This window comes from Rhinoraja longicauda, chromosome 9, assembly GCF_053455715.1.
Source record: "Rhinoraja longicauda isolate Sanriku21f chromosome 9, sRhiLon1.1, whole genome shotgun sequence".
In the NCBI taxonomy this organism is placed as follows: Eukaryota; Metazoa; Chordata; class Chondrichthyes; order Rajiformes; family Arhynchobatidae; genus Rhinoraja; species Rhinoraja longicauda.
This window is the reverse complement of record NC_135961.1, coordinates 86,625-114,484: the sequence shown is the minus strand read 5'-3', so window position 1 is coordinate 114,484 and position 27,860 is coordinate 86,625. Positions and strand designations below refer to the sequence as shown.

Genomic DNA, 27,860 nt, shown 5'->3' with positions numbered 1-27,860 from the left:
GTGTATACCAGCCCAGTCGCTCCAGTCTTTCAACATACGACAGTCCCGCCATTCCGTGAATTAACCTAGTGAACCTATGCTGCGCTCCCTCAATAGCAAGAATGTGCTTCCTCAAATTCATAATCATAATAGTATTTTATTAGCCAAGTATGTTTTGCAACATACGAGGAATTTGATTACCAATAAAGAGCAACAAGACACCCAAGTAATTTTTTAACATAAACATCCACCACAGCGACTCCTCCACAGTGAGGACACTGTGATGGAAGGCGAAAAAAAGTTCAATCTCTTCCCTTCTTTGTCCTCCCACGGTCGTGGGCCTCGAGCCTTTCGTTGTCAGGGCGATCTTGGCTCCCGTAGACAGTGGTCGAACCCTCCGCATCGGGGCGATCAAGGTTCCGCATCAGGAGGGGGGAATCTCAGCTCCCCGTGACAGGCGATCTGACCCCGGGTCAGAGCTAGTCGAACCTTCTGCGACTTTGGAGCTTCCTGACATTGGTCTCTACTCGAGACTGCGAGCTCCTCGATGTTGAAATCCGCAGGTACAGAGCAAGATTATCAAATTTGCGGATGATATAAAAGTGAGTGGTTTTGCAGATAGTGAAGATGGTTGTGAACGATTGCAGCAGGATCAGGATCGATTGGCCAGGTGGGCAGTGGAATAGTTGATGGAATTTAATATGTGTGAGGTGCATTTTGGAACGTCAAACAAGGGCAGGACCTACATAGTAAATGGTAGGCCTCTGGGTAGTGTTGTAGAGCAGAGGGATCTAGGAGTACATGGTTCCTTGAAGGTTGAGTCGCAGGTACATAGGGTGATGAAAAGGTCTTTTGACACTTTGGCCGTCATCAGTCAGAGTATTGAGTATAGAGGTTGGGAGGTCGTGTTGCAGTTGTATAAGACGTTGGTGAGACCGCATTTAAAATATTGTGTTCAGTTCTGGGCACTGTGTCATAGGAAAGATATTGTCAAGCTTGAAAGGGTTCAGAAAAGATTTACGAGGATGTTGCCAGAACTAGAGGGTGTGAGCTACAGGGAGAGGTTGAGTAGGCTGGGTCTCAAGGTGAAGGGGAAAAGATTTAATAGGAATCCGAAGGGTAACTTTTTCAGGTGTATGGAGATGTATGGAACAAGCTGCCAGAGGAGGTAGTTGAGGCTGGGACTATCCCATAGTTAGAGAAACAGTTAGACAGGTACATGGATAGGACAGGTTTGCAGGGATATGGACCAAGCACAGGCAAGTGGGACTAGGGTAGCTGGGACAGTCTTGGCCTGTGCGGGCGAGTTGGGCCGAAGGGACTTTTTCCACACTGTATCACTCTATGACTGTGGGTAAAACCAGCAGCTGAGGTCTGATGCATGTGCTTGTCTTGAAGCCTGTCTATCACGATCTCCCAGACATCTCCGAGATGTATAAAGAGCTGCGGTAGTGTGGAATGCAGTGTGGAAACAGGCCCTTCAGCCCAACCTGCCCACACTGGCCGACACCTGCACTAGTCCCACCTGCACATCCCCTTCGCAGATCCAGAGGAATCAGGCAGCTTGGGATTAGCACATGAATCACCAAGGTGTGCAGGCTGTGGACTAACTGCTGGGAAAGGGAATTGATGCACATGGTTACTCAATGGCCAGCATGGACACAGTGGGCCTGTTTCTGTGCCGTATGGTCTATTATGATGTTGCTTTTTCATGTTCTGGAAAGACCTGCCAAGAATCTTGTTCTGACAGCTGCAGCTGAGCAGCACCCTCAACGGGCTGTCCAATGTCAAGTCCCCAGTGCCCAGTGGAACCTGATCTGCAGATCCAGAGGCATTCTTAATCTGATGCCCTGGGGGCGAGAACATGCATGTCATGGGGGGGTAGTTTCCCTCTCCTCTGACTCTCAGTCTGAAGGGTCTCGACCCAAAAAGTAATCTATCCCTTTTCTCCAGAGATACTGCCCAACCCACTTGTGTCTATCTTCGGTGTAAACCAGCATCTGCAAGTCCTTCATGTCATGGGGACTGCGTGAGAACTAGATGATGTTCTTCTTGTGCCTTAGGTATAGTTATGTTGCCTCAGGGAGATCTCTGCCTTCTGCACTACGCTGGCTCTTGCCTCCTCTGGGAGTGTCTTCATTAGGCAGGTTCTGTAGGTTTCCTCACCGCCTTGTGCTCTCACCAAGTTGTGTCAATTTGTGAGCTGATGTGAGCTCACAAGCCCACAGTCGCTTCTGAATATTCCACAGCGCTACTCCTCAACCCCTGACTGAAACTCAGATCCACACTCAGGATCTTTGGGCACGGTACACATTGATCAGCCAAAACATTGGAACCGGATGAGCCAAAACATTATGACCACCTGCCTAATCTGCTGTTGGTCCTCCGTGTGCAGCCCCATACGCAGCAGGGTGCGATACACTGTGTATTGTGACACATTCCTCCCGTGACCACCATTAACATTTTCTGTGACTTGTGCCACAGTCGACCTTCTGTTGGTTCGGACCAGACGGGATAGCCTTCGTTGCCCTCGCGCATCGATGAGCCTTGGGTGCTCAACACCCTGTCTGTCGCCGGTTTGTGGTTTGTGGTTTGTCCCTCCTCGGACCACTGTCGGTAGGTACTCACCACTGCTGACCGGGAGCACCCCACATCCTTGCCGTTTCAGAGATGCTCTGACCCAGTCGTCTGGCCATAACAATTTGGCCCTTGTCAAAGTCGCTTAAGTCTTTACTCCTGCCCATTTCTCCTGCATCCAAAACATCGACTTCAAGAACTGACTGTTCACTTGCTGCCTAATATATCCCACCCCTTGACAGGTGCCATTGTAACAAGATAATCAATGTCATTCACTTCGCCTGTCAGTGGTCATAATGTTTTGGCTGATCGGTGTAGATCTCAGCCTGTTGAAGACTTTCTTGTCCTAAAGCAGCACTCACCCCAAAGCTGCCCTGTGTCTAAGGAAGGCTATCTTTTTGCTCAGTGTCCCTGGAGAGGGGCATACGCTGTACACTACACCTCCATGACTGGTGATTGATGCAGGTGCAAGTGCAGCCTGGACAAAGATAACATTTTAAGCTTTATTTAACTGTTGACTTTGATAAAGTTATTTTATAATATCCCCCTCCACAAGAGACAGGATCACTTTAGAAAAATCACTCCCCGTCTTCCCAAAACCCCACAAAAATTGTTTCATTATTAATTTGTGATTAAACATTGCATTTTAAAGTAAGTTGATATGCTGTCAGGGGCATTTCAAAAGTTACATTGAAGAGTATGAACATGTCTGATAACAAGCAGGGCATGATCTTAAACTTGGGAGTTGCAGTGCTCAGCTAACAATCAAAGGAATCTACAGAGAGTGGTGGGCACTGCCCGGTCCATCACGGGCACTGACCTCTCCACCATCGAAGGCATCTACAGGAGGTGCTGCCTCAAAATGGCAGCCAGCATCATCAGAGACCCTCACCACCCTGGCCATTTTTTCATCTCGTTGCTACCATTGGGAAGAAGGTCCAGGAGCCTGAAAACCCTGACCTCCAGGTTGAAGAACAGCTTCATCCCAGCAACCATCAGGCTCTTGAACTCTGCACAAAACTGACCTCAGCGACTGTGATCCTCTGTGGACTGTGACTTTGGTTGCACTACACTTTTTTTTGTACTAGTATGTTATTAATTTATTGAAATGTTTGATTATTATACATTTATCCGTATGTATTGTCTTTATGGGCATGTTATGCTGCAGGAAGTAAGAATTTCTTTGTTCTGGCCTGAGTACAGATGACAATTAAACACTATGGACTCTCGAATACCTAATGTGTGCCCTAGGTCCCCTCAGTGGTACTGACCTATCTTCTCAGACGGCCCTTCCGCATCTCTCCTTTTTCTATCCATGGGCGTGAAATTCCTCACATTTGCACGACTCTCCGGGAAAAGTAAAATTGACAAGGGCAGGGAGGTGGGGAATGTGGTAGCAAGATGACGATGAGTGCATGTGGGAGAATTCACTCCCTTTTGTAAGCAGTTTTTAAAATCACAACAACTGATGTGCCTCTGCCGCGATCATTCAGCACGATTAATTCCAGGTAAATAGGGAAGAGGTTAGTCTCTGCCACCTTATGTTGCCCTCTGCACACATACACAGAAACAGACATTGCAGATGTGCCTGCATCAGTCCTGGCACCAGAGTCAGTCACTGGCTAGTCCAAGACCAACACAACTCAGCATCGTCTGTATGGAAGTTGGCTTCCTGTATGTGTCAGAATCCCACTGATGTTATGGATAACGTACAAAATCAAGAGCTGATTTAATGACAGCGAGAGAAGGAACACAGAGAGGATCTGAAAGAGATTGGTTCATAGAAAGATGCACAAAATCAGAGGAAACATATTTGCATCTGGAGTTTACTGCCAAGGGGGAGCTGTGTAAGGAGCAGATCCATGCTGTGCAGACGGTGAAACCTCTCCCTGGACACGGGGATGACCAGTTCACAGACGCCCGGCTGCACGAGGAGTGTTGAAAGCCACAATGTGGCTGCTCGGCTCAGGGTGAATCCCAGCTCAATCCTACCAAGATCACTTGAAAGGCAGCACCATCCTTCCAGGAAGGAAGATTACAAAAGTCCAGGAAACAGGTGCTGCAAGAGGAGGATTGTCATCACGATGATCAGTCCGCACAGCAGCAAGACCACCCAGACTGGGAACATTTCTGCAAAAAAAAACAGTATCGTTATTGGACCATCGTCACAGTAATATGCAGCAAAACTCTCAACCTAAGAACCTGTTAAAATTACATTCACCATGACCATCGCTAGGGGAATGAATAGCCAACGTAGGGCGAAGCGAGAGGGAGAATCGGGTGACTGGGGGCCAAGGCAATGAAGCAGAGCAGTGTTTCAGATGTCAGGAGGGAAAAGTGGAGGGTCCATGCCTGTCTTCATCAGCAGTAAATGGTGGAAGGTCCTTACAGGGAGTGCATATCTCAGCAGATCTGTTCTGGGCCCAGCACATCGATGCAATCACACAGAAAAGCTCAATGCATCTATCTCCTCAGAAGACCAAGGAGATTTACGACCGAGGGCACACAGACTGGGTGTATGACGGCCTAGTACAGTAACTTAAATACCCACGAACAAATGTGGCCACAGAAAGTGGTAGACACTGCCTGGTCCACCACAGGCACGACATACATCCTACCGTCGAAGGGATCTACAGGGCCCACTGCTCCAAGAAGACAGCCAATATCAAAGTCCCACTCCACCCTGGCCACGCTCTCAAGTCACTATTACCAGCGGGAAGGTGGTACAGGAGTCTGAGAACCATGACCTCCAGGTTCAAGAACAGCTTCTTCCCAGCAACTCAGCCTCTTGAACCACTTTGTACCATCCCAACCATAATCCTACCTCAGCAATGATCTACATCACCTCTCTGGCTCCGACCCCACCCTCTCCGATCACTTAGCCATCACCATGTCCGTCAACATTCCCACCCCAGCTCCAAGGCAACTTCCGCAAGCTGAACTCTGTTTCACCTACCTCGCTCTCATCCTCCCTCTCTGAAAAAATCTCCGCCTCTCCCTTCGTTGACCTCCACAGCCCCTCTGACCTCACTGACTACTACAGCCGCACTCTCTCCTCCTGCCTCGACCAGCTTGCACCTATAAAAACCAAAACAGTTTCCTTCACCCACTCTGCTCCCTGGTTTACCCCCGAACTCCGCATGATGAAAACCCGTGCCCGCCAACTTGAAAGACTCCGCAACAAAACAGGTCTCACAATTCACTCCCAAGCCTACAAAGACCACATGCAGCACTACAAAGATGCCCTCTCCCGCGCCCACTCCACCTACTACTCTCAAATAATTCACTCTGGCTCCGGAAACGCAAAAGCACTCTTCTCTACAATAAACAAACTCCTCAGCCCCCTGGACACCATCTCCCAATCATTCACAGTTGACAAATGCACCTCTTTCCTTTCATTCTTCCAAAGCAAAATAGACAGCATCTATAGCACCTTAACCACCAACGCACCTGTTCCCCCTCAAACCACCTGCTCCCCTTATCCTGTCAACCCCTGCCTCAGTTCTCCCCAGTCTCCACCACCGACCTCTCTGACCTCTTCACAGGAATAAAAACTGCCACCTGCTCTCTGGACCCCATCCCCTCCAGCTTTGTCAAGGCCTGCCTTCCTGCTCTCTCTCCACTTATCACCAACAATAAACTCCTCCCTGTCCACTGGCATCATCCCGCCATCCCTCAAAATCGGTGCTGTCACCCCCATTCTGAAAAAACCTGGTCTCAACCCTGACACCCCAAACAACTTCAGACCAATCTCCAACCTACCCTTTCTGTCCAAAGTTTTGGAACGTGCTGTAGCTTCCCAACTCAAATACCACCTCTCTACCAATAACTTGTATGAAACTTTCCAATCCGGATTCCGCTCCAACCACTGTACTGAAACTGCGCTCCTCAAAATCACCAACGACCTTTTCCTCTCCTCTGACGCTGGCAACCTCAACATCCTCATCCTACTTGACCTCAGCGCCGCCTTTGACACCATAAATCACTCCATTCTCCTCACCCGACTTGAAACCTCCTTTAACATCACCGGCACAGCCCTATCCTGGTTCAAATCTTACCTTTCTGACAGGCACCAGTTCATCTCCATTAACAACTGTAAATCCCCCACCGCTCCCCTCCCCCAAGGTGTCCCCCAAGGCTCAGTCCTTGGCCCCCTCCTCTTCATCCTCTACCTGTTCCCCCTTGGTCAATTAATCCGCCGTCATGGTCTCAACTTCCACTGCTTCGCCGATGATATCCAGCTCCTCATCTCCACCAAGTCAATCTCCACCACCACACACTGACAAACTGCATCACTGAAATAAAATCTTGGCTTCAATCAAATTTCCTCAAACTCAACTGCAACAAATCCGAAATCATCATCATTGGTCCAAAAACGCTCACCAAATCCACCCAAAACTTCATCCTCAATATTGATGGTCTCCCAGTATCCACCTCCCCTCACATCCGGAATATTGGAATAATCTTTGATCAAACCCTCTCCTTCGACAAACACATCACCAAGACAGCCTTCTTCCACCTCAAAAACATCGCCCATCTCCGTCCATCCCTCTACTCCACAGCTGCAGAAACCCTCATCCACGCCTTCATCACCTCCCGTCTGGACTACTGCAACAGCCTCCTCTATGGTTCACCCTCAAAAATCATCAGTAAACTTCAATACATTCAAAACTCCGCTGCCCGTCTACTCACCCACACCCCGATCTGTGACCATATCACCCCCGTCCTTTACAAACTCCACTGGCTCCCCATCCCCCAGAGAATCCAGTACAAAATCCTCCTCATGACCTACAAAGCCCTCCATAACCTGGCCCCATCCTAATTGACTGACCTCCTCCACAGACACACTCCCACCCGTACCCTCCGCTCTGCTGCTGCTAACCTCCTGTCCCCCCCATCCGGACCAAACTCAGATCCTGGGGGGACAGGGCTTTCTCCATCGCTGCTCCCACACTCTGGAACTCACTACCCCAAACCGTCAGAGACTCCTCCTCACTCACCACATTCAAAACATCACTGAAGTCTCACCTGTTCAGCACTGCCTTCAACCACTGACCGTCACCTCACCTTCTGTCTCCTTTTTCTGTTCCTTTACTTATTTATCTATTTATTTTCTTCTCTATGTTCTAGTAATCCCTGTAAAGCGTCTTTGAGTGTTTGAAAAGCGCTATATAAATGTAATGCATTATTATTATTATTATTACAATGGATTTTTGTATAGGAAAATAACTGCAGATGCTGGTACAAATCGAAGGTATGGATTTTTTGTTTGGTTATACCACCTACTTTGGCTTTCGTCATTGTTCTGTCTCCAATGCATATGGCAACTAAATAATCTTGACTTGCTGTGTAAACCAACACATAGTGGAAAGTGTACACTCCTCATAGACAAGAGCAGCCTATTCTGCCAAAGAAAACTATTAGACCAACATGCAAGTTGTAAATTTGGGTAAGAAAGCACAGCGCAAACAGCATGTGCCAGCACGTGGGACAGCAACGAGACACGGAGTTAATAAAGCTAGGACTTACGCCGGCTGGGAACCAGATGTAACTTGCACCGGCTGTCCACAGCCACACTCAGCAATGCAGCCTCAGTCTCTCCTGTCATCTCCCTGCTTTGGCGAACATCAGGTAAAAAGGCCAAGTCCGTCACCACAATCCCATGCGTTTCTTTCACATAATAAACTTGCTGTGTTCAGGAAGAACAAAAGAGAAGAAAGTAATTCTGACATCATTTACTGGCTCTTTTACAAATCACTAACTACAGGGTTATTGATCATATTCTCTTAATATCTGCAATCTCTTTTACATCAATCCCCTCACACCTCAAACTTATGCTATCTAACTTTGCCTGGAACACACCGCCCCTGGGAGAAGACTGTGACTCTCCCCCTTGGCCACACTCATCATGATTTTATAAATCTTTCTCAGGTCACCCGTCAGCCCAAGCCCAAAATTGACTGGAAGGAGGCCCTAGCAGGGAAGACGGTAGCACAGCAATGGCAGGTATTCCTGGGAATAATACAGAGGTTGCAGGATCAATTTATCCCAAAGAGGCGGAAAGACTCTAAGGGGAGTAAGAGACACCTGTGGCTGACAAGGGAAGTCAGGGACAGCATAAAAATTAAGGAGAGGAAGTATAACATAGCAAAGAAGAGTGGGAAGACAGAGGATTGGGACTCTTTTAAAGAGCAACAAAAGTTAACTAAAAAGGCAATACGGGGAGAAAAGATGAGGTACGAGGGTAAACTGGCCAATAATATAAAGGAGGATAGCAAACGTTTTTTTAGGTACGTGAAGAGGAAAAAAATAGTCAAGGCAAATGTGGGTCCCTTGAAGACAGAAGCAGGGGAATTTATTATGGGGAACAAAGAAATGGCAGACGAGTTAAACCGTTACTTTGGATCTGTCTTCACTGAGGAAGATACACACAATCTCCCAAATGTTCTAGGGGCCGGAGAACCTAGGGTGATGGAGGAACTGAAGGAAATCCAAATTAGGCAGGAAATGGTTTTGGGTAGACTGATGGGACTGAAGGCTGATAAATCACCAGGGCCTGATGGTCTGCATCCCAGGGTACTTAAGGAGGTGGCTCTAGAAATAGTGGAAGCATTGGAGATCATTTTTCAATGTTCTATAGATTCATGATCAGTTCCTGTGGATTGGAGGATAGCAAATGTTATCCCACTTTTTAAGAAAGGAGGGAGAGAGACGGTTAGTCTGACATCAGTGGTGGGGAAGATACTGGAGTCAATTATAAAAGACGAAATTGCTGAGCATTTGGATAGCAGTAACGGGATCATTCCGAGTCAGCATGGATTTACGAAGGGGAAATCATGCTTGACAAATCTACTGGAATTTTTTGAGGATGTAACTAGGAAAATTGACAGGGGAGAGTCAGTGGATGTGGTGTACCTCGACTTTCAGAAAGCCTTCGACAAGGTCCCACATAGGAGATTAGTGGGCAAAATTAGAGCACATGGTATTGAGGGTAGGGTACTGACATGGATAGAAAATTGGTTGACAGACAGAAAGCAAAGAGTGGGGATAAATGGGTCCCTTTCGGAATGGCAGGCAGTGACTAGTGGGGTACCGCAAGGTTCGGTGCTGGGACCCCAGCTATTTACGATATACATTAATGACTTAGATGAAGGGATTAAAAGTACCATTAGCAAATTTGCAGATGATACTAAGCTGGGGGGTAGTGTGAATTGTGAGGAAGATGCAATAAGGCTGCAGGGTGACTTGGACAGGTTGTGTGAGTGGGCGGATACATGGCAGATGCAGTTTAATGTAGATAAGTGTGAGGTTATTCACTTTGGAAGTAAGAATAGAAAGGCAGATTATTATCTGAATGGTGTCAAGTTAGGAAGAGGGGATGTTCAACGAGATCTGGGTGTCCTAGTGCATCAGTCACTGAAAGGAAGCATGCAGGTACAGCAGGCAGTGAAGAAAGCCAATGGAATGTTGGCATTCATAACAAGAGACGTACAGGTATGTAGGTTAATTGGCTGGGTAAATGTAAAAATTGTCCCTAGTGGGTGTAGGATAGTGTTAATGTGCGGGGATCGCTGGGCGGCATGGACGGTGGGCCGAAAAGGCCTGTTTCCGGCTGTATATATATGATATGATATGATAGGAGGAGTTGAGTATAGGAGCAAAGAGGTCCTTCTACAGTTGTACCGGGCCCTGGTGAGACCGCACCTGGAGTACTGTGTGCAGTTTTGGTCTCCAAATTTGAGGAAGGATATTCTTGCTATTGAGGGCGTGCAGCGTAGGTTCACTAGGTTAATTCCCGGAATTGCGGGACTGTCGTATGTTGAAAGGCTGGAGCAATTAGGCTTGTATACACTGGAATTTAGAAGGATGAGGGGGGATCTTATTGAAACACATAAGATAATTAGGGGATTGGACACATTAGAGGCAGGAAACATGTTCCCAATGTTGGGGGAGTCCAGAACAAGGGGCCACAGTTTAAGAATAAGGGGTAGACTATTTAGAACGGAGATGAGGAAGAACTTTTTCAGTCAGAGAGTGGTGAAGGTGTGGAATTCTCTGCCTCAGAAGGCAGTGGAGGCCAGTTCGTTGGATGCTTTCAAGAGAGAGCTGGATAGAGCTCTTAAGGATAGCGGAGTGAGGGGGTATGGGGAGAAGGCAGGAACGGGGTATTGATTGAGAGTGATCAGCCATGATCGCATTGAATGGCGGTGCTGGCTCGAAGGGCTGAATGGCCTACTCCTGCACCTATTGTCTATTGTCTATTCTTGTAACACTCACCCTCCAGTCCTGGTAACATCCTTGTGAATTTTCTCTGCACCTTTACAGCTTAGCGACACCTTCTTATCACTAGGTAACTAGAACTATGCATAGTATTCCAAATGTGGTCTCACCAACAACTTGTACAGCTGCAACATGAGTACTCCTGTACTCAATACCCTGACCAATGAAGGCCATTCATGGAACAGTACAGCACATGAACAGGCCCATCAGCCCACAATGTCTGTGCCAAAGCATGATGCCAAGACTCTCATCTGCCTGAACAAATCCCTTATCCCCCCATTCCCTGCAAATCCATGCGCCTAATCAAAACCCTCTTAAAAGTTATGAATGTATCTGCTCCACCACCACCCGGGCACCAACCAACCTTGTGCATCCCACCCAGGGTCCTGCATCCCAATGGCTAGCATGATAAAGATGTATAAGATCATGAGTGGAATAGATAGGGTAAATGCACCAAGGGACATATGTTTCAGTTGAGGGAAAAAGGCTGAATAGGTAAATAAGGGGCAAACATTTTACACAAAAGGTAGGTGTATGAAACATAGAAAATGTTTCATACACCTACTACCCTTTGTATGGAATGAGCTGCCGGTGGAGGTAGTTAAGGCAGCTACTATCAGATGGGGCATGTTGGTTGGTGTGGACAAGTTGGGCCGAAGAGCCTGTTTCCACGCCGTATGACTGTATGACACAGCAAGTTTACTGCTATTTCTCATGAAATCATTGACATTTATTCCTTCCATCATCCTTGAAGGTTCCACACTTTCTATCAAAAGTCCAGACATTGGTCAGGCCAAGTTAAAAATGTAGGAGGGAAATCAAAATAATCAGAGGATTGTTACATTACCTGGAGCGAGAATGCAATGTAGATAGCGACAGATCCAGTCACAGTGCCAAGTCCTACAAATGTTCCCAGTTCACTGAAAACAAAAAATACAGCACTGTAAGCAGACAGCATCTTATAAAGAGTACGAGAGAAAACACCAAAAGGCCAACACATGGAGCAATTAATCGAAGACAACCTACAGCATCTCAATCTCTGCCCACCTTACACGGACACGATGTCAAACCCCAGTCACTGTCTCTCACTGTCAAACCCCCACTGTCACTCACTGTCAAACCCCCACTGTCTCACTGTCAAACCCCCACTGTCACTCACTGTCAACCCCCAAGTCACTGTCACTCACTGTCAAACTCGTCACTGTCTCTCACTGTCAAACCCCCACTGTCTCACTGTCAAACCCCGTCTCTCACTGTTAAACCCCCACTGTCTCTGTCAAACCCGCACTGTTCACTGTCAAACCCCCACTGTCTCACTGTCAAACCCCCAGTCTCTCACTGTCAAACCCCCACTGTCTCTCACTGTCAAACCCCCACTGTTCACTGTCAAACCCGTCACTGTCTCACTGTCAAACCCCCAGTCTCTCACTGTCAAACCCCCACTGTCTCACTGTCATCCCCAGTCACCGTCTCTCACTGTCATCCCCCAGTCACCGTCTCTCACTGTCAAACCCCCACTGTCTCACTGTCAAACCCCCACTGTCACTCACTGTCAAACCCCCACTGTCACTCACTGTCAAACCCCCAGTCACTCACTGTCAAACCCCCACTGTCTCACTGTCAAACCCCCAGTCACTCACTGTCAAACCCCCACTGTCTCACTGTCAAACCCCCACTGTCTCTCACTGTCAAACCCCCACTGTCTCACTGTCAAACCCCCAGTCACTCACTGTCAAACTCCCACTGTCTCTCACTGTCAAACCCCACTGTCACTCACTGTCAAACCCCCACTGTCTCACTGTCATCCCCCAGTCACCGTCTCTCACTGTCAAACCCCCACTGTCTCACTGTCAAACCCCCACTGTCTCACTGTCAAACCCCCAGTCACTCACTGTCAAACCCCCACTGTCTCACTGTCAAACCCCCACTGTCTCACTGTCAAACCCCCACTGTCTCACTGTCAAACCCCCACTGTCTCACTGTCAAACCCTAGTCACTGACTTTTGCCAGTCATGATTACTGAAGACCTGGCTGTACCTGACTGCCATTGCGGAGATCACTTCGTTGCCACAATCACGAGTGAGAAGCGGCAGAAAGTTATTTCCGTCCCATTTGCTGATGTAGCACTGAAGGGGCTTCCGTTCTCGTTTATATGGGATCTGCACCGTGTAAAGGCGGAGAGCTTCCTTATTATCCTCAACCTTCCCAAATCTGCAAAACAACCAGGACTCAGTGAGCAGCCATAGATGTGAACTACCTGAAGTGCACAGAATGCAATAACACAAGAAATATAAATTACCAGTCAGTTATACGACACAGAACCAGGCCCTTCACCCAAGGTGTCCAGGTGCCCAAGGTGTCTACTATGCATGAACCTGTGGAAATTACTTGTAAATGTTGTGATGGTACCTGGCTCCATCCTCTGGCAGCCTCTGCCATGCCCACCACCTGTTGTATGGTAAAGCTGCCTCTCAGGGACCTCTCAAAAGGCCGAGCCAATCTCTCCTTACAACTCAAGCCTTTCAGCCCCGAAACATATTTGTTAATCTTTTCTGCAATAAGTTAGTGACCGAAATGTGCATAATATTGCAAGTGTGTTCTTTCCAATGCCTTGTACAACTGTAATGTGATGTGCACTCTTGTACTCAATGCCACAGCCGATGAAGGCAAGTGCATCGTCCGCCATTTCACTGCCTGTGTCATCTCTTTCAGGAGAGTATGTACTCGTGTCTCTGTTCACCAATACTCCCCAGAGACCTGGCAGTCACTGTGCATGTCCTCCCCTGGGATAAACTCCCCAAAAGGCCTAACTGGCTGAGTTAAATTATATCTGCCATTCTTCCACCAGTTGATCTGAATCCTGCGACAACTATATCACCCATTTTGGTGTCATAGAAACATAGAAAATAGGTGCAGGAGGAGGCCATTCGGTCCTTCGAGCCATTCATTGTGATCATGGCTGATCATCCACAATCAGTAACCTTTACCCAACTTCTCCCCATATCTCTTGATTCCACTAGCCCCTAGAGCTCTATCTAACTCTCTCTTAAATTCATCCAGTGATTTGGCTTCCACTGCCCTCTGTGGCAGAGAATTCCACAAATTCACAACTCTCTGGGTGAAAAAGTTTTTTCTTCAACGTTTCCAGCCTCTCCACATCTCTAATCCCATATATCTGGAATCATTCTGGTAAGCCTCCTCATTACCCTATCCAAAGCTTTGACATCCTCGCTAAAATGGAGAGCCCACAAATACACGACTAAAGTTTGCGTAACATTCTGGATTCTAGATTCTGTTTCCAGCTTAAAGCGGAGTTTCTAGTGCCCACCAATCCTGATACCTACAGTTTATGGACCTGGGATGGGAGGTGCAAATACTCACCTGCATGCCTGGTATCGATACATCTTCTCAGTAATCTGAGGCATGTTCTCATTCCAGCATAAGCCTGTCACCAACTGGTCATTCTTCCAGACACAGCACTTGAAGTCTCGTCCCACTGTTACTATCTGTCCAGGGAAATATCAATAAATAATAGTTATTCCATAATGCTGTGAAGTCAATGCAGAACTGTGTTGAGCAACAATGAAGGAATGGCAATTGTTTTCTTAGGTCAGGAAGGAGGGGAAGCTGCAGACAGTGTCTCCAGTGGGCATCATGAACAAGAGGCTCAGATTTAGAGTGTGAGCAAGGTGCTTTACAGGAGATTTGAAAGCTTGTTACACCAAGAGTGACTGATAGCTGGATCTTGTTGCCAGGTGAGGTGGTGGAATCAGATGTAATCACTACGTTTAAGGCACAGAAGGACAAAGATCCTGTGCGTGCAAATGCGCTGTCTAGATGGGCAGAAAGATCAGCATGGAAGTGGTGGGCCGATGGGCCTGTTTCTGCACTGACTGCGTTCAAAAGAGTCTTTTGAAGTAGTTTGTATAAAGTCTAACTTGGGAAGGGGCTGCACTTGACCTTATCCTAGGGAAAGAGGACAGGCAAATGAATTGTCTGTGAAGGAAAGAGTTACCATAAGCTTCAAGATAGTCATGGGAGAAGATAAAGCTGGTCCTCAGTCAGAGCCCTAAACTGTGGAAGGTGGATTGTGACAGTGTCGACAGGACCTGGGAGAGGTAGATCAGCCGCAGCTGGAGATGAAAACAACATGTTCACAAGCTACAGGAGGAGAATTAGGCCATTCGACCATCGAGTCTACTCCGTCATTCAATCATGGCTGATCTCTGCTTCCTAGTCCTGCTTTCTTGCCTTCTCCCCATAACCCTTGACACCCGTTCTAATCTCTGCCTTAAAAATATCCACTGACTTGGCCTCCACAACCCTCTGTGACAATGAGTTTCACAGATTAACTACCCTCTGACTAAAGAAGTTACTCCTCACCTCCTTTCTAAAAGGGCACCCTTTAATTCTGAGGCTATGACCTCTGGTCCTAGACTCTCCCACCAGTGGAAACGTCCTTTCCACATCCATTTCACAAGTCTTCCGCTATTCTGTAAGTTTCAATGAGGTCCCCCTTCAACCTTCTAAACTCCAGCGAGTACAGGCCCAGTGCTGTCAAACGCTCAGCATATGCTAACCTACTCATTCCTGGAATAATTCTTGTAAACCTTCTCTGTACACCTCTCCAGAGCCAGCACATCATTCCTCAGATATGGGACTCAAATTTGCTCACAGTACTCCAAATGCGGCCTGACCAGCGCCTTATAGAGCCTCAGCATTACATTTCTGTTTTTGTATTCCAGTCCTCTTGATGTAAATGCTAGCAATGAATTTGCCTTCCTTACCTCTGATTCAACTTGCAAATTAACTTTTTGGAAGTCCTGCACTGGGTCTTCCCTTTGCATCTCCGATTTCTGAATTCTTTCTCCATTTAGAAAATAATCAATGCCTTTATCTCTGCCACAGAGGGCAGTGGAGGCCAAATCACTGGATGAATTTAAGAGAGTTAGATAGAGCTCTAGGGGCTAGTGGAATCAAGGGATATGGGGAGAAGTTGGGCACAGGTTACTGATTGTGGATGATCAGCCATGATCACAATGAATGGCGGTGTTGGCTTGAAGGGCTGAATGGCCTCCTCCTGCACCTATTTTCTATGTTTCTATGTTTATTACCAAAATGCATGACTGCACTTTGCTACACTGAATTTCATCTACCACTTCTCTGCCCACTCTCCTAACCTGTCCAAGTCCTTCTGAAGAGTCCTAGCTTCCTCTACACTGCCTGCCCCCCCCCCCCCCCACCTATCTTAGTATCATCTACAAACTTGGCCACAAAGCCTTCAATCCAAACCCAAAGCCTTCAACCGTTATCCAAATTATTAATATACAATGTGAAGAGGTGGCCCCAGCACCAACCTGAATAGCACATTTTATTGCAACTCTTTGTCTTCTGCCATCCAACCAACCGCTATCCATGCTAGTATCTGCCCTTTAATAGCATGGGCTCTCATCTTCCCCAGCAGCCTGATGTGCGACAAAGGCTTTCTGAAAATCTAGGTAAACAACATTTACAGCCTCCCCTCTGTCTGTCCTGCTATTAAGTTCCTCAAAGAACTCCAGCAGATTCGTCAGGCAAGATATTGCCTTCACAAAGCCATGTTGACTTCGGCATATTTTATCGTGAAATTCTAAGTACTGCGTAACCTCATCCTTTTTAATTGACTCTAAAATCTTACCAACCACTGATGTCAGGCTAACCAGCCTCTAGTTTCCACTCCTCTGCTTTGCTCCCATCTTGTACAGCAGGGCGATATTCCCAATTTTCCAATCGTCTGGAACCACTCCTAACTCTAGTGATTCTTGAAATATCACAACTAATGCCTCCACAATCTCTGAGGCCACCTCCTTCAGAGCCCTAGGGTGCGGTCCATCCGGTCCAGGTGACTTATCCAGCCTCAGACCTTTCAGTTGTCCTAGCACCTTCTCCTCAGCAATCGCCACTCCACTAACTTCTTCCTCCTGACTCTCTAGGATTGCAGGCTCACTGCTGGTGTCTCCCACTGTGAAGACCGATGCAAAAGTTATTCAATTCCCCGGCCATTTCTTGATTTCTCGTTACCACTTCTCCTGCATCATTCTCCAGCGGCCCAACGTCCACTCTTGCCTCTTTTTTACTCTTTATATATCCGTAGAAACTTGCTATCCTCTTTTATATTATTGTCTAGCTTACATTCGAACTTCATCTTTTCACACCGTATTGCCCTTCTAGTTACCTTCTGTTGTTCTTTAAAAGCTTCCCAATCCTCTGTCTTCCCACTAATCTTTGCAATGTTATATGCCTTCTCTCTTGTTTTTATGTTGTCCTTGACCTCCCTTGTTAGCCACCGTCGTTTTATTCTCCCCCTGGAGTTTTTCTTCCTCTTTGGAATGAAATGATCCTGCACCTTCCAAATTATCCACAGAACTTCCTGCCATTGGTGCTCTAGCGTAATTCTTACTAAAGCCCCTTTTCAGTCAATCTTTGCCAGCTCCTCCCTCATGCCTCGGTTGTCCCCTTTGCACAGCTGGAATACCGACACATCTGATTTCACCTTCTCCCTTTCAAATTGTACGTTAAATCTTATCATATTGTGGTCATTACCCCCTAGTGGTTCCTTAACAAGTTCTCCGGTTCATTACACTACACTAAAACTAGAATGGCCTTATCCCTGGTAGGCTCCACTGCAAGCTGCTCTAAAAGAAACCATCTCGGAGGCACTCTATAAATTCTCTCTTGGGGTCCAGTGCCAGCCAGATTCTTCCAGTCTACCTCCTTATTGAAATCTCCCATGACCACCGTAGCATTGCCAATTTTATTTCCTGATGCAACTTGTACCCAAAATCCTGGCTATTGTTTGGGGGCCTGTAAATAACTCCTATTAGAGTCTTTTTACTCATGCAGTTTTTCAGCCCTACCCACAGGGACTCTACATATTCTGATCTTAGCTACAAGCTCATCCACGTTGTTCCTTAGGCTACGTGCATTCAAATATAATACCTTCAATTGGCCACCCCTCCTCTCACAATCACCCCCATTTTACTCAACCTCACTCTCTTCCCCCTTTTTAAACTTCTTGTCCTGTTATTTCTGGAGACTTCTGAGACTTTCCTGCCCTCTTTCCCGTTAACTCCACACTGTCGACTCTACCCCCCGCATTATTTAGTTTAAACCCACCCGTGTAGCACTCGCAAACCTGCCTGCCAGAACGTTGGTCCCTCTCCAGTTAAGGTGCACATTCACATAACAGGCTGACCAAAACTTAACACAATACTCCAAGTGGGGCATCACTAATGTGTTGAATAGCTGTAACATAATATCCCAGCTTCTAAATACAATTCCTTGACTAACAAAGGCCAGCTTGCCTCAAGCCTACTCCACCACCCTATTTACCTGCAACTTCACTTTCAAGGAAGTCAGTCTGAATAAGTCTCGACCAGAAACGTCACCCATTCCTTCTCTCCAAAGATGCTGCCTGTCCCGCTGAGTTACTGTAGCTTTTTGTGTCTACCTTCACTTTCAAGGAACCACGTACTTGTACTCCACATCCCTCTGCTCTACAATACTCCCCAGGGCTCTGCCATTCACTGTGAAGGTCCTGCCCTGGCTTGTCATAATGTAACTTTATAGGACTTTGGTTTGGTCACATTTGGAATATTGCCCACAGTTCTGGGTTTACCAGAATGTTGGGATTAGGAGCTATTAGCTACAGGGCGAGGTTGATCAGACTTGGAACACCGGACGTTGCAGGGAGATCTGATAGTCGTATATAAAATTATGAGAGGCATAGATAAGGCAGACAATCAGAACCTTTTTTTTGCCAAGATGGAAAAATCAAATACTAGAGGGCACAGCATTAAAGTAAGAGGGGCAAAGTTTTACGGAGATGCTAGACGGCCCGTGGACATATTGGGATCCCGTTGTGACGCCAGCGATCTCAAAATGGCGACCTCATCTTGTATATAGTGTAAGAAAATAACTGCAGATGCTGGTACAAATCGAAGGTATTTATTCACAAAATGCTGGAGTAACTCAGCAGGTCAGGCAGCATTTCAGGAGAGAAGGAATGGGTGATGTTTCGGGTCGAGACCCTTCTTCAGACTGATATATCATCTTGTATATATATATATATATGTAGAGGGAGCCACTCACCCCGGCCCCGGTAGGCCATCACGGCGGCCAGCAGCAGGAAAGCAGCCGCAAGGTTCACCCTGCCGGCGGCCACCTTATTAGACCTTCTCTCTGCCACCGTGCTGTATCACGGGACTACCCAAAATGCAAGAGCTCACACATTGATTGAACTCCATTAGCTCTTCCTCATCGCACTTTCCCAACTGATCAAGATTTCTCTGTAATTCTTGATAACCATGTTCACTGTCTATAACGCCTATTTTAGACTTCTGTAAACTTAGCAATCATTTAAATTCTCATCTAAATCATTGATACAAACCACAAACAGCAATGGGCTCAGTTCTGATCCCTGAGGCACACTAATGATCATAGGCCACCTTCCACCACCACCACCCAGTTTCCTTCCATGAAGACAATTCTGTATCCAGTCAACTAATTCTCCCTAGATCTCATACAATCTAACCTTCCTGCAGCCTTTCATGCGGAACCTTATCAAAGGCCTTGCTAAAGTCCACAGAGACCGTGGCCTTGCCTTAATATGTTTCCAAATACACCGGACAAGATGTTAGAAATCCAAAGTGCCAAATGTCAACTTGCTCCCGGTGGTAATGGGAGGCTTATACACTCATAAACTGTAATTATAAACTGTATTGGTTAGTTCTTCAAAAAACAATTAAATCCATGAGACATGATCTGTCACACACAAAACTATGCTGAATGCCAGTGTTGCTAGACGGCCCGTGGACATATTGGGATCCCGTTCATATCATAAAAGCAGTAACTTTTATTCCACTGATGTTAGGCTCACTGCTCAATAGGCCCTATTTTTTTCTTTGCAGCCCTTCGTAAATAAAGCACTACGCTAGCCACCCTCTATCTTTCCGGCACCTTCCATGTCTAATGGTACGCATATATCTCAGTCAGAGCAGCTGCAATTTTATAGATAGAATACATTAAACTCACTGGGGTAAACGTTAAGGGCAGTAGAAGGATGCCAAAATAATGGGCTGTTTTGTCCTAATGTTATTGGAGCACCACACCCAGAACACTGGGAAATATTTAATAACATTTCTGATTTGTAAATGTTGAATCTATAACAGAGTGGACTGACTCCCAGGGTAAACAGGGTGACTCCCATGGTATAACAAACTGCACTGATGCCCAGGGCAAAGAGTGCCAGGATTTCCCACTGTGGTGCCTCAAAGTTCAAACACCAGCACATGGGAACCTTGACAATCACGAAACAAAGATGGCAAACCTTACTGCTTGTTTCAGTTTTATCACAAAGTTGGGAATACTCTGAATAAACAGTAGAACAGGCAAGTCAAATTAGTCTCTGCTATGAACAAAATTCAATAAACCAACAAAAGTGGATAAAAAAAATAATTCAAACCTTATTGTCAGGACTGATGTCCAAGTCTTCAACTTCCGCTTCATGAGCTTGGAAGTCAAAAAGCTTCTTCATACTGGGAAACTGGAAGAAGAAAAATATGTTTTTATTTAAACCTGATTAATTCATTTATATTTAAACATTTCCTTATTTAGATACTTCATCAAAGTAATACAATTAGTTGAAGACCATCTTGAAAGCCAGAGGAATATCTCTGTTACAATTTTCCACGTGCGCATAAAAGTTGCTCACTCACTCTCACCCTGTGGAACGGCCAGGGAAAGCTGGGACGTCGAACATACATCAGTACTGCACAGGAACAGGCCCTTTGGCCCACCGTGTCTGCCACATACCCATCTGTGCCCTATCTGGCAACAACCCCAACCTGAGAAGCAACCCAGGCGACCCACATTAGGCAGCCCCTGGGTAGAGGTGGGAGCAGGAACATGACCGACAATTAAGGGCACAATTCTGTTGGTGGCGAGTGAGGCAGGTGAAGGTCTGGGCTCCTGGAGCCAAACTTGGGGGACATCATTCCACGGTGGGTGGGAGGGAGGGAGGGGTTGCTGGTACACACCTGACCCGAAATGCAGATAGGCGTGGTGGATTAGAGAGAAAAATTGAACTGTTGAAAACAGCAAAGCCTGTCTTGGGGGTGGCCAGGGGTTTGTGTAACTGTCTGTTGTGTAGTCTTTGATATGTTAGTCACAGAGCCCTGGCATTGTACCATGGAGCACCTCCCAATGTAAGGTCATGACTCTGACTTTACACATCAGTTCATCAGCGCATCCAACTTTTCAAAGTCATGCACAATGAGCACAAATTAAAGACACAGAAAGTTTATGTTTGTTATACCTCCCACACCCGAATGTATCCATCCACACCACCAGTTGCGAGAATGGAGTGGGCCTGGTTAAACCGAACACATTTCTGCAGGGCGTCTGTGCTGAAGTCCGTGTGCACAACATGAAGTGCTTCCACCGATATCTCCGACGTCTCATTCCGCATGTCCCCACCTGCATTACATGCCGTTTTATTGACTTGTCTTCGTTTCTTGGTCTCTGCCTTCTTCACTGCACGGAGGAAACCAAACAGGAATTAAGATGAGGGCAGATATGCCAAAGTCTACAGAGGTGGGTGTGGAGACACCAACAAGCTTGGTGGGGGTAAGGGGGATGGAGAGGTGTGGTGTGGTGCGCTGAATGTCATGATCACCTGTGTCATCTTTTTTGCTGTTCTTTCCCGGTGCAGTTTTCTCTTTTTCTTCATGGAAGCGAAGTACATGACAAGTGGCATCTTGCCCCACAGCCAGAACATTTCCAGCCGCTGCCATGTTCATGGGGGCTCGTGTTTCCGTGTCATGGCAATGGATCAGTGTGGCCGACAAGCTGCCAGCCACTCGCTCCAACCGCAGAAAATGCTGGCAGGAAAGCAAAACAGTAAAAGCCGGGGCAAGCACCAAGCACATTATCCCAGAAATAAATAAATAAATCAGAACAGTTAGTCATCCAATGGGGAAAGAGGGCCTTCAGCCCACTGCGTCCATGCTAGCATCAAGTTTCTAACTATACTAATTACATCTTCCAGCACCTGACCCCCAGCCTCACTACCTTGATTTTTCAAATATTCAACTAAATACCTCTTAAATGTTGTTAGAGGTGCTTCTGTGGCTCCACGATGTGGTAAACAATGACACACAGTGCTGGAGTAACTCAGTGGGTCAGGCAACATTTGTGGAGAACATGGATAGGTGACGTTTCACAGAGTGCTGGAATAACTCAGCGGGTCAGGCAGCATCTCTTGAGAACATGGATAGGTGACGTTTCACACAGTTCCGGAGTAACTCAGCGGGTCAGGCAGCATCTGTGGAGAACATGGATAGGTGACGTTTCACAGAGTGCTGGAGTAACTCAGCGGGTCAGGCAGCATCTCTGGAGAACATGGATAGGTGACGTTTCACAGAGTGCTGGAGTAACTCAGCGGGTCAGGCAGCATCTCTGGAGAACATGGATAGGTGACGTTTCACAGAGGGCTGGATTAACAGCAGGTCAGGCAGCATCTATGGAGAACATGGATAGTCGATGTTTCACAGAGTGCTGGAGTAACACAGTGGGTCAGGCAACATATATGGAGAACATGGATAGGTGACATTTCAGGTAAGGGCTCTCCAGACTGATTGGCCTTTGTCCACCCATCTGACAATCCAAACCCCCCTCACATACCCACACATCACTTGCTTGTTTTTATCCCACCCCTATCTCTCTTCCAGCATTCCCCTCCTCCCCCCAACTACAATCAGTCTGAGGAAAGGTCCCAACCTAAAAATGTCACCTATCCATATTCTCTGGAGATGCTGCCTGACCTGCTGAGTTACTCCAGCACTTTGTGTCTTGTTTTGAAAACCAGCACATGCAGTTCTTTTGCTGAAGTGAAACTGGTTTTTGGCACATTGGCCTTCGTCAGTCAGAGTATTGAGTAAAGATGTTGGGAGGTCATGTTGCAGTTATATGTGTTGGCAAGGCCACATTTAGAGTATTGTATTCAGTTTGTACACCACGTTACAGTAACGATGTTGAAGGTTTATGAGGTATTGCCAGGACTCGAGGGTCTGAGCTACAGGGAGCGGTTGAGCAGGCTAGGACTCTTTTCCTTAGAGCGCAGGAGAATGCGGCATGATCGTATAGAGGTGTACAAAATCATGAGAGGAATAGATCGGGTAAACACACAGAAAGTGGGATTAACGGAGAACACATAGGTGAAGATGATGGTTGATGGTCAGCATCAATGTGGTGCAGCCTGTTCCCATGTGGTACATAAAATCATCAGGGCACAGAATTAAGGTGAGAGATTTAAAGGGGTTCGGAGGGGCATTATATGGAACAATGCTGCCAGACAAAGTGGTTAAGGGGGGCACCATTATAATATTTAAAGAGCATTTATTCAGTACATGTATAGGAAAGGTTTAGAGGGACAATGGTCAAATGAAAGTGGCAACATAAGTAGGAAGAGTGGTAAAGAAGGCATATGGTATGTTTGCCTTCATAGGTCAGGGCATTGAGTACAAGAGTCAGGATGTCATAATTATAGGACTTTGGTTTGGTTACATTTGGAAAATTGCCTGCAGAGCTGGTCACCCCATTACAGGAAGGATGTGGAGGCTTTGGAGAAGGTTTACCAGAATGTTGCCTGGATTAGCAGCTATTTAGCTGCAGGGCGAGGTTGGTCAGACTTGGAATACCAGACGTTGCAGGGAGATTTGATAGTAGTATATAAAATTTTGAGAGGCATAGATAAGGCAGACAATCAGACCCTTTTTTGCCAAGATGGAAAAATCAAATACTAGGGGGCACTGCTTTAAAGTAAGATGGGCAAAGTTTTAAGGTGATACACAGAGTATCTTTTTTTTAAAAACACAGATTGTGGTAACTGGAATACCAGGGAGGTTGGTCGAGGCAGATATGAAAGTGGCAATTTGGATAGGCTTATGGATATGTAGGTAAAGGAGGTATTTGGATTATGTGCAGATACCTAAGGGATGGTCTTGGCATCCTGTTCAGCACAAAACTTGTAGGCTGAAGGTCCTGTACTTGTACTGGATGTAGTATCAGGGAAATTAGATGAAGATTGTGGTGGATGGAGAACGTTGAGTGATCTGTTAAATTGCAATGTCTTCAACGATATATTGTCTCTTTGCAAGGATTCAATCAATCACTAAAATCTTGGATGTTAAAGATCGTTTGGCCAGGTGATGTACCATCTGTGTTGGTGAATGTAGCCGCCTCCTCCCCTGGATTTACCTGACGTTGAGGGGCCGAGGCTACAGGTGCAGCCGGCAGTGGGGGCTGGGGACAGAGGTACAGCCGGCAGTGGGGGCCAGGGCTGGGGACAGAGGTACAGCCGGCAGTGGGGGCTGGGGACAGAGGTACAGCCAGCAGTGGGGGCTGGGGACAGAGGTACAGCCGGCAGTGGGGGCCGGGGACAGAGGTACAGCCGGCAGTGGGGGCTGGGGACAGAGGTACAGCCGGCAGTGGGGGCCGGGGACAGAGGTACAGCCGGCAGTGGGGGTTGGGGCAGTGGGGGTTGGGGCAGTGGGGGCCGGGGACAGAGGTACAGCCGGCAGTGGGGGCCGGGGACAGAGGTACAGCCGGCAGTGGGGGTTGGGGCAGTGGGGGCCGGGGACAGAGGTACAGCCGGCAGTGGGGGTTGGGGCAGTGGGGGCCGGGGTTGGGGCCGGGGTTGGGGCAGTGGGGGCTGGGGACAGAGGTACAGCCGGCAGTGGGGGTTGGGGCAGTGGGGGCCGGGGTTGGGGCAGTGGGGGTTGGGGACAGAGGTACAGCCGGCAGTGGGGGTTGGGGCAGTGGGGGCCGGGGTTGGGGCAGTGGGGGCTGGGGACAGAGGTACAGCCGGCAGTGGGGGCCGGGGTTGGGGCAGTGGGGGTTGGGGACAGAGGTACAGCCGGCAGTGGGGGTTGGGGCAGTGGGGGCCGGGGTTGGGGCAGTGGGGGCTGGGGACAGAGGTACAGCCGGCAGTGGGGGCCGGGGTTGGGGCAGTGGGGGCCGGGGTTGGGGCAGTGGGGGTTGGGGACAGAGGTACAGCCGGCAGTGGGGGTTGGGGCAGTGGGGGCCGGGGTTGGGGCAGTGGGGGTTGGGGACAGAGGTACAGCCGGCAGTGGGGGTTGGGGCAGTGGGGGCCGGGGTTGGGGCAGTGGGGGTTGGGGACAGAGGTACAGCCGGCAGTGGGGGTTGGGGCAGTGGGGGCCGGGGTTGGGGCAGTGGGGGTTGGGGACAGAGGTACAGCCGGCAGTGGGGGTTGGGGCAGTGGGGGCCGGGGTTGGGGCAGTGGGGGCTGGGGACAGAGGTACAGCCGGCAGTGGGGGCCGGGGCTGGGGCAGTGGGGGCCGGGGTTGGGGCCGGGGTTGGGGCAGTGGGGGCCGGGGTTGGGGCAGTGGGGGTTGGGGACAGAGGTACAGCCGGCAGTGGGGGTTGGGGCAGTGGGGGCCGGGGTTGGGGCAGTGGGGGTTGGGGACAGAGGTACAGCCGGCAGTGGGGGCCGGGGCTGGGGTTGGGGCTGGGGACAGAGGTACAGCCGGCAGTGGGGGTTGGGGCAGTGGGGGCCGGGGCTGGGGTTGGGGCTGGGGACAGAGGTACAGCCGGCAGTGGGGGTTGGGGCAGTGGGGGCCGGGGCTGGGGTTGGGGCTGGGGACAGAGGTACAGCCGGCAGTGGGGGTTGGGGCAGTGGGGGCCGGGGTTGGGGCCGGGGTTGGGGCAGTGGGGGCCGGGGTTGGGGCCGGGGTTGGGGCAGTGGGGGCCGGGGCTGGGGTTGGGGCTGGGGACAGAGGTACAGCCGGCAGTGGGGGTTGGGGCAGTGGGGGCCGGGGCTGGGGTTGGGGCTGGGGACAGAGGTACAGCCGGCAGTGGGGGTTGGGGCAGTGGGGGCCGGGGTTGGGGCCGGGGTTGGGGCAGTGGGGGCCGGGGTTGGGGCCGGGGTTGGGGCAGTGGGGGCCGGGGTTGGGGCCGGGGCTGGGGTTGGGGCTGGGGACAGAGGTACAGCCGGCAGTGGGGGTTGGGGCCGGGGCTGGGGTTGGGGCAGTGGGGGTTGGGGCAGTGGGGGCCGGGGTTGGGGCAGTGGGGGTTGGGGACAGAGGTACAGCCGGCAGTGGGGGCCGGGGCTGGGGTTGGGGCTGGGGACAGAGGTACAGCCGGCAGTGGGGGCCGGGGCTGGGGCTGGGGACAGAGGTACAGCCGGCAGTGGGGGTTGGGGCAGTGGGGGTTGGGGCTGGGGCTGGGGTTGGGGCAGTGGGGGTTGGGGCAGTGGGGGTTGGGGCAGTGGGGGTTGGGGCAGTGGGGGTTGGGGCCGGGGCTGGGGTTGGGGCAGTGGGGGTTGGGGCCGGGGCTGGGGTTGGGGCAGTGGGGGTTGGGGCCGGGGCTGGGGTTGGGGCAGTGGGGGTTGGGGCTGGGGCCGGGGTTGGGGCAGTGGGGGTTGGGGCCGGGGCTGGGGTTGGGGCAGTGGGGGTTGGGGCCGGGGCTGGGGTTGGGGCAGTGGGGGTTGGGGCCGGGGCTGGGGTTGGGGCAGTGGGGGTTGGGGCTGGGGCCGGGGTTGGGGCAGTGGGGGTTGGGGCCGGGGCTGGGGTTGGGGCAGTGGGGGTTGGGGCCGGGGCTGGGGTTGGGGCAGTGGGGGTTGGGGCCGGGGCTGGGGTTGGGGCAGTGGGGGTTGGGGCTGGGGCCGGGGTTGGGGCAGTGGGGGTTGGGGCCGGGGCTGGGGTTGGGGCAGTGGGGGTTGGGGCAGTGGGGGTTGGGGCAGTGGGGGTTGGGGCAGTGGGGGTTGGGGCCGGGGCTGGGGTTGGGGCTGGGGACAGAGGTACAGCCGGCAGTGGGGGTTGGGGCAGTGGGGGCCGGGGTTGGGGCCGGGGCTGGGGTTGGGGCTGGGGACAGAGGTACAGCCGGCAGTGGGGGTTGGGGCTGGGGCTGGGGTTGGGGCAGTGGGGGTTGGGGCTGGGGCTGGGGTTGGGGCGGAGGCGGCCGCGGTGCTGATCCCGGCCGCGGTGACCTTGGCTGCCACTTACCAGGCCGTTGCTGATGCCGGTCTTGGAGGCGCCGCCCCCACCCGCCGTCACCACCAGGCCGGCCCGCGGGACGCTGACGGTGTAGAGCGGGAAGGGCGCGCGGTACAGCTCGGCGGCTCCGCGGCGGCCCATCGCCGGTCCCCGAGTACCCGGTCCACGGCCTACAACCCGCGGCCTTCGCTCAGGCTCTCCCCGCACCCAAGCGCAGACACATCAGCACTGGGCGACGGACAGGTGACAAGCCGAGGGCGGGGCCTGCAGCCGCTCCGCCTCAACGGCAAATGGAGGCCCCGGTAACGGCGCCATGTCTGTGCGGGGCAGAGGATGACGGGCGCCATGTCTGTGCGGGGCAGTGACGGGCGCCATGTCTGTGCGGGGCAGAGGATGACGGGCGCCATGTCTGTGCGGGGCAGAGGATGACGGGCGCCATGTCTGTGCGGGGCAGAGGATGACGGGCGCCATGTCTGTGCGGGGCAGAGGATGACGGGCGCCATGTCTGTGCGGGGCAGAGGATGACGGGCGCCATGTCTGTGCGGGGCAGAGGATGACAGGTGCCATGTCTGTGCGGGGCAGTGACGGGCGCCATGTCTGTGCGGGTCAATGACAGGTGCCATGTCTGTGCAGGGCAGAGGGAGACTGGTGCTGTGTCTGTGGGGGGCAGAGGGTGACAGGCGCCATTAGGGTTGCCAACTATCTCACTCCAAAATACGGGACAATGTGACGTCTCCGCCCCGTGCCCCACATGACCTCATCAAGCCAACGGCCACATGCTCCCGCTCCACCGGGCCGGGAGCTAGGTTGCTATGCAACCTCCGTTAGGCGAACACACTCCGTTAGTCTACACTTTCCTCGTCTACAACGGCCAAGGGCTGTCCCGTACCGGACAAACGAATTGAACCCAAACTACGGGAAATCCCGGATAATATGGGATAATATGCGGGGCAGAGGTCTGAGGGTGATCAG

At 50.1% G+C, this 27,860-nt stretch overlaps 1 protein-coding gene across 2 annotated transcripts; it reads right to left on the bottom strand.

The window, feature by feature from the left end:
• Positions 1-3,045: 3,045 nt before the first annotated feature.
• Positions 3,046-27,197, bottom strand: preb (prolactin regulatory element binding). Of its 2 annotated transcripts, XR_013547609.1 has the most exons (10): positions 26,898-27,197; positions 21,551-21,755; positions 21,191-21,408; positions 20,339-20,419; positions 14,218-14,342; positions 12,874-13,047; positions 11,684-11,756; positions 8,086-8,245; positions 5,513-5,634; positions 4,588-4,686 (listed from the first exon to the last, which is right to left on the bottom strand). XR_013547609.1 is itself a non-coding variant. In XM_078404646.1 (9 exons), exons 1-9 carry the CDS (start codon positions 27,027-27,029, stop codon positions 4,592-4,594), a joined length of 1,263 nt encoding a protein of 420 aa, XP_078260772.1. In that variant the 5' UTR covers positions 27,030-27,196; the 3' UTR covers positions 3,046-4,591. The 2 variants fall into 2 exon arrangements, 1 of the variants encoding a protein (XP_078260772.1); XM_078404646.1 differs by lacking the exon at positions 5,513-5,634 and having other exon boundaries at positions 3,046-4,686; positions 26,898-27,196.
• Positions 27,198-27,860: the final 663 nt, after the last annotated feature.

Excerpts from the sequence above, each read along its gene's own strand:
- preb (XM_078404646.1), bottom strand. The coding sequence starts at position 27,029 with ATGGGCCGCCGCGGAGCCGCCGAGCTGTACCGCGCGCCCTTCCCGCTC. Across the intron at positions 20,420-21,190 it reads GATACATTCGGGTGTGGGAG|TTTCCCAGTATGAAGAAGCT; the intron begins GTATAACAAACA and ends TTCTTCTTCCAG. Across the intron at positions 4,687-8,085 it reads ACATCTGGTTCCCAGCCGGC|AAATGTTCCCAGTCTGGGTG; the intron begins GTAAGTCCTAGC and ends TTTTTTTTGCAG.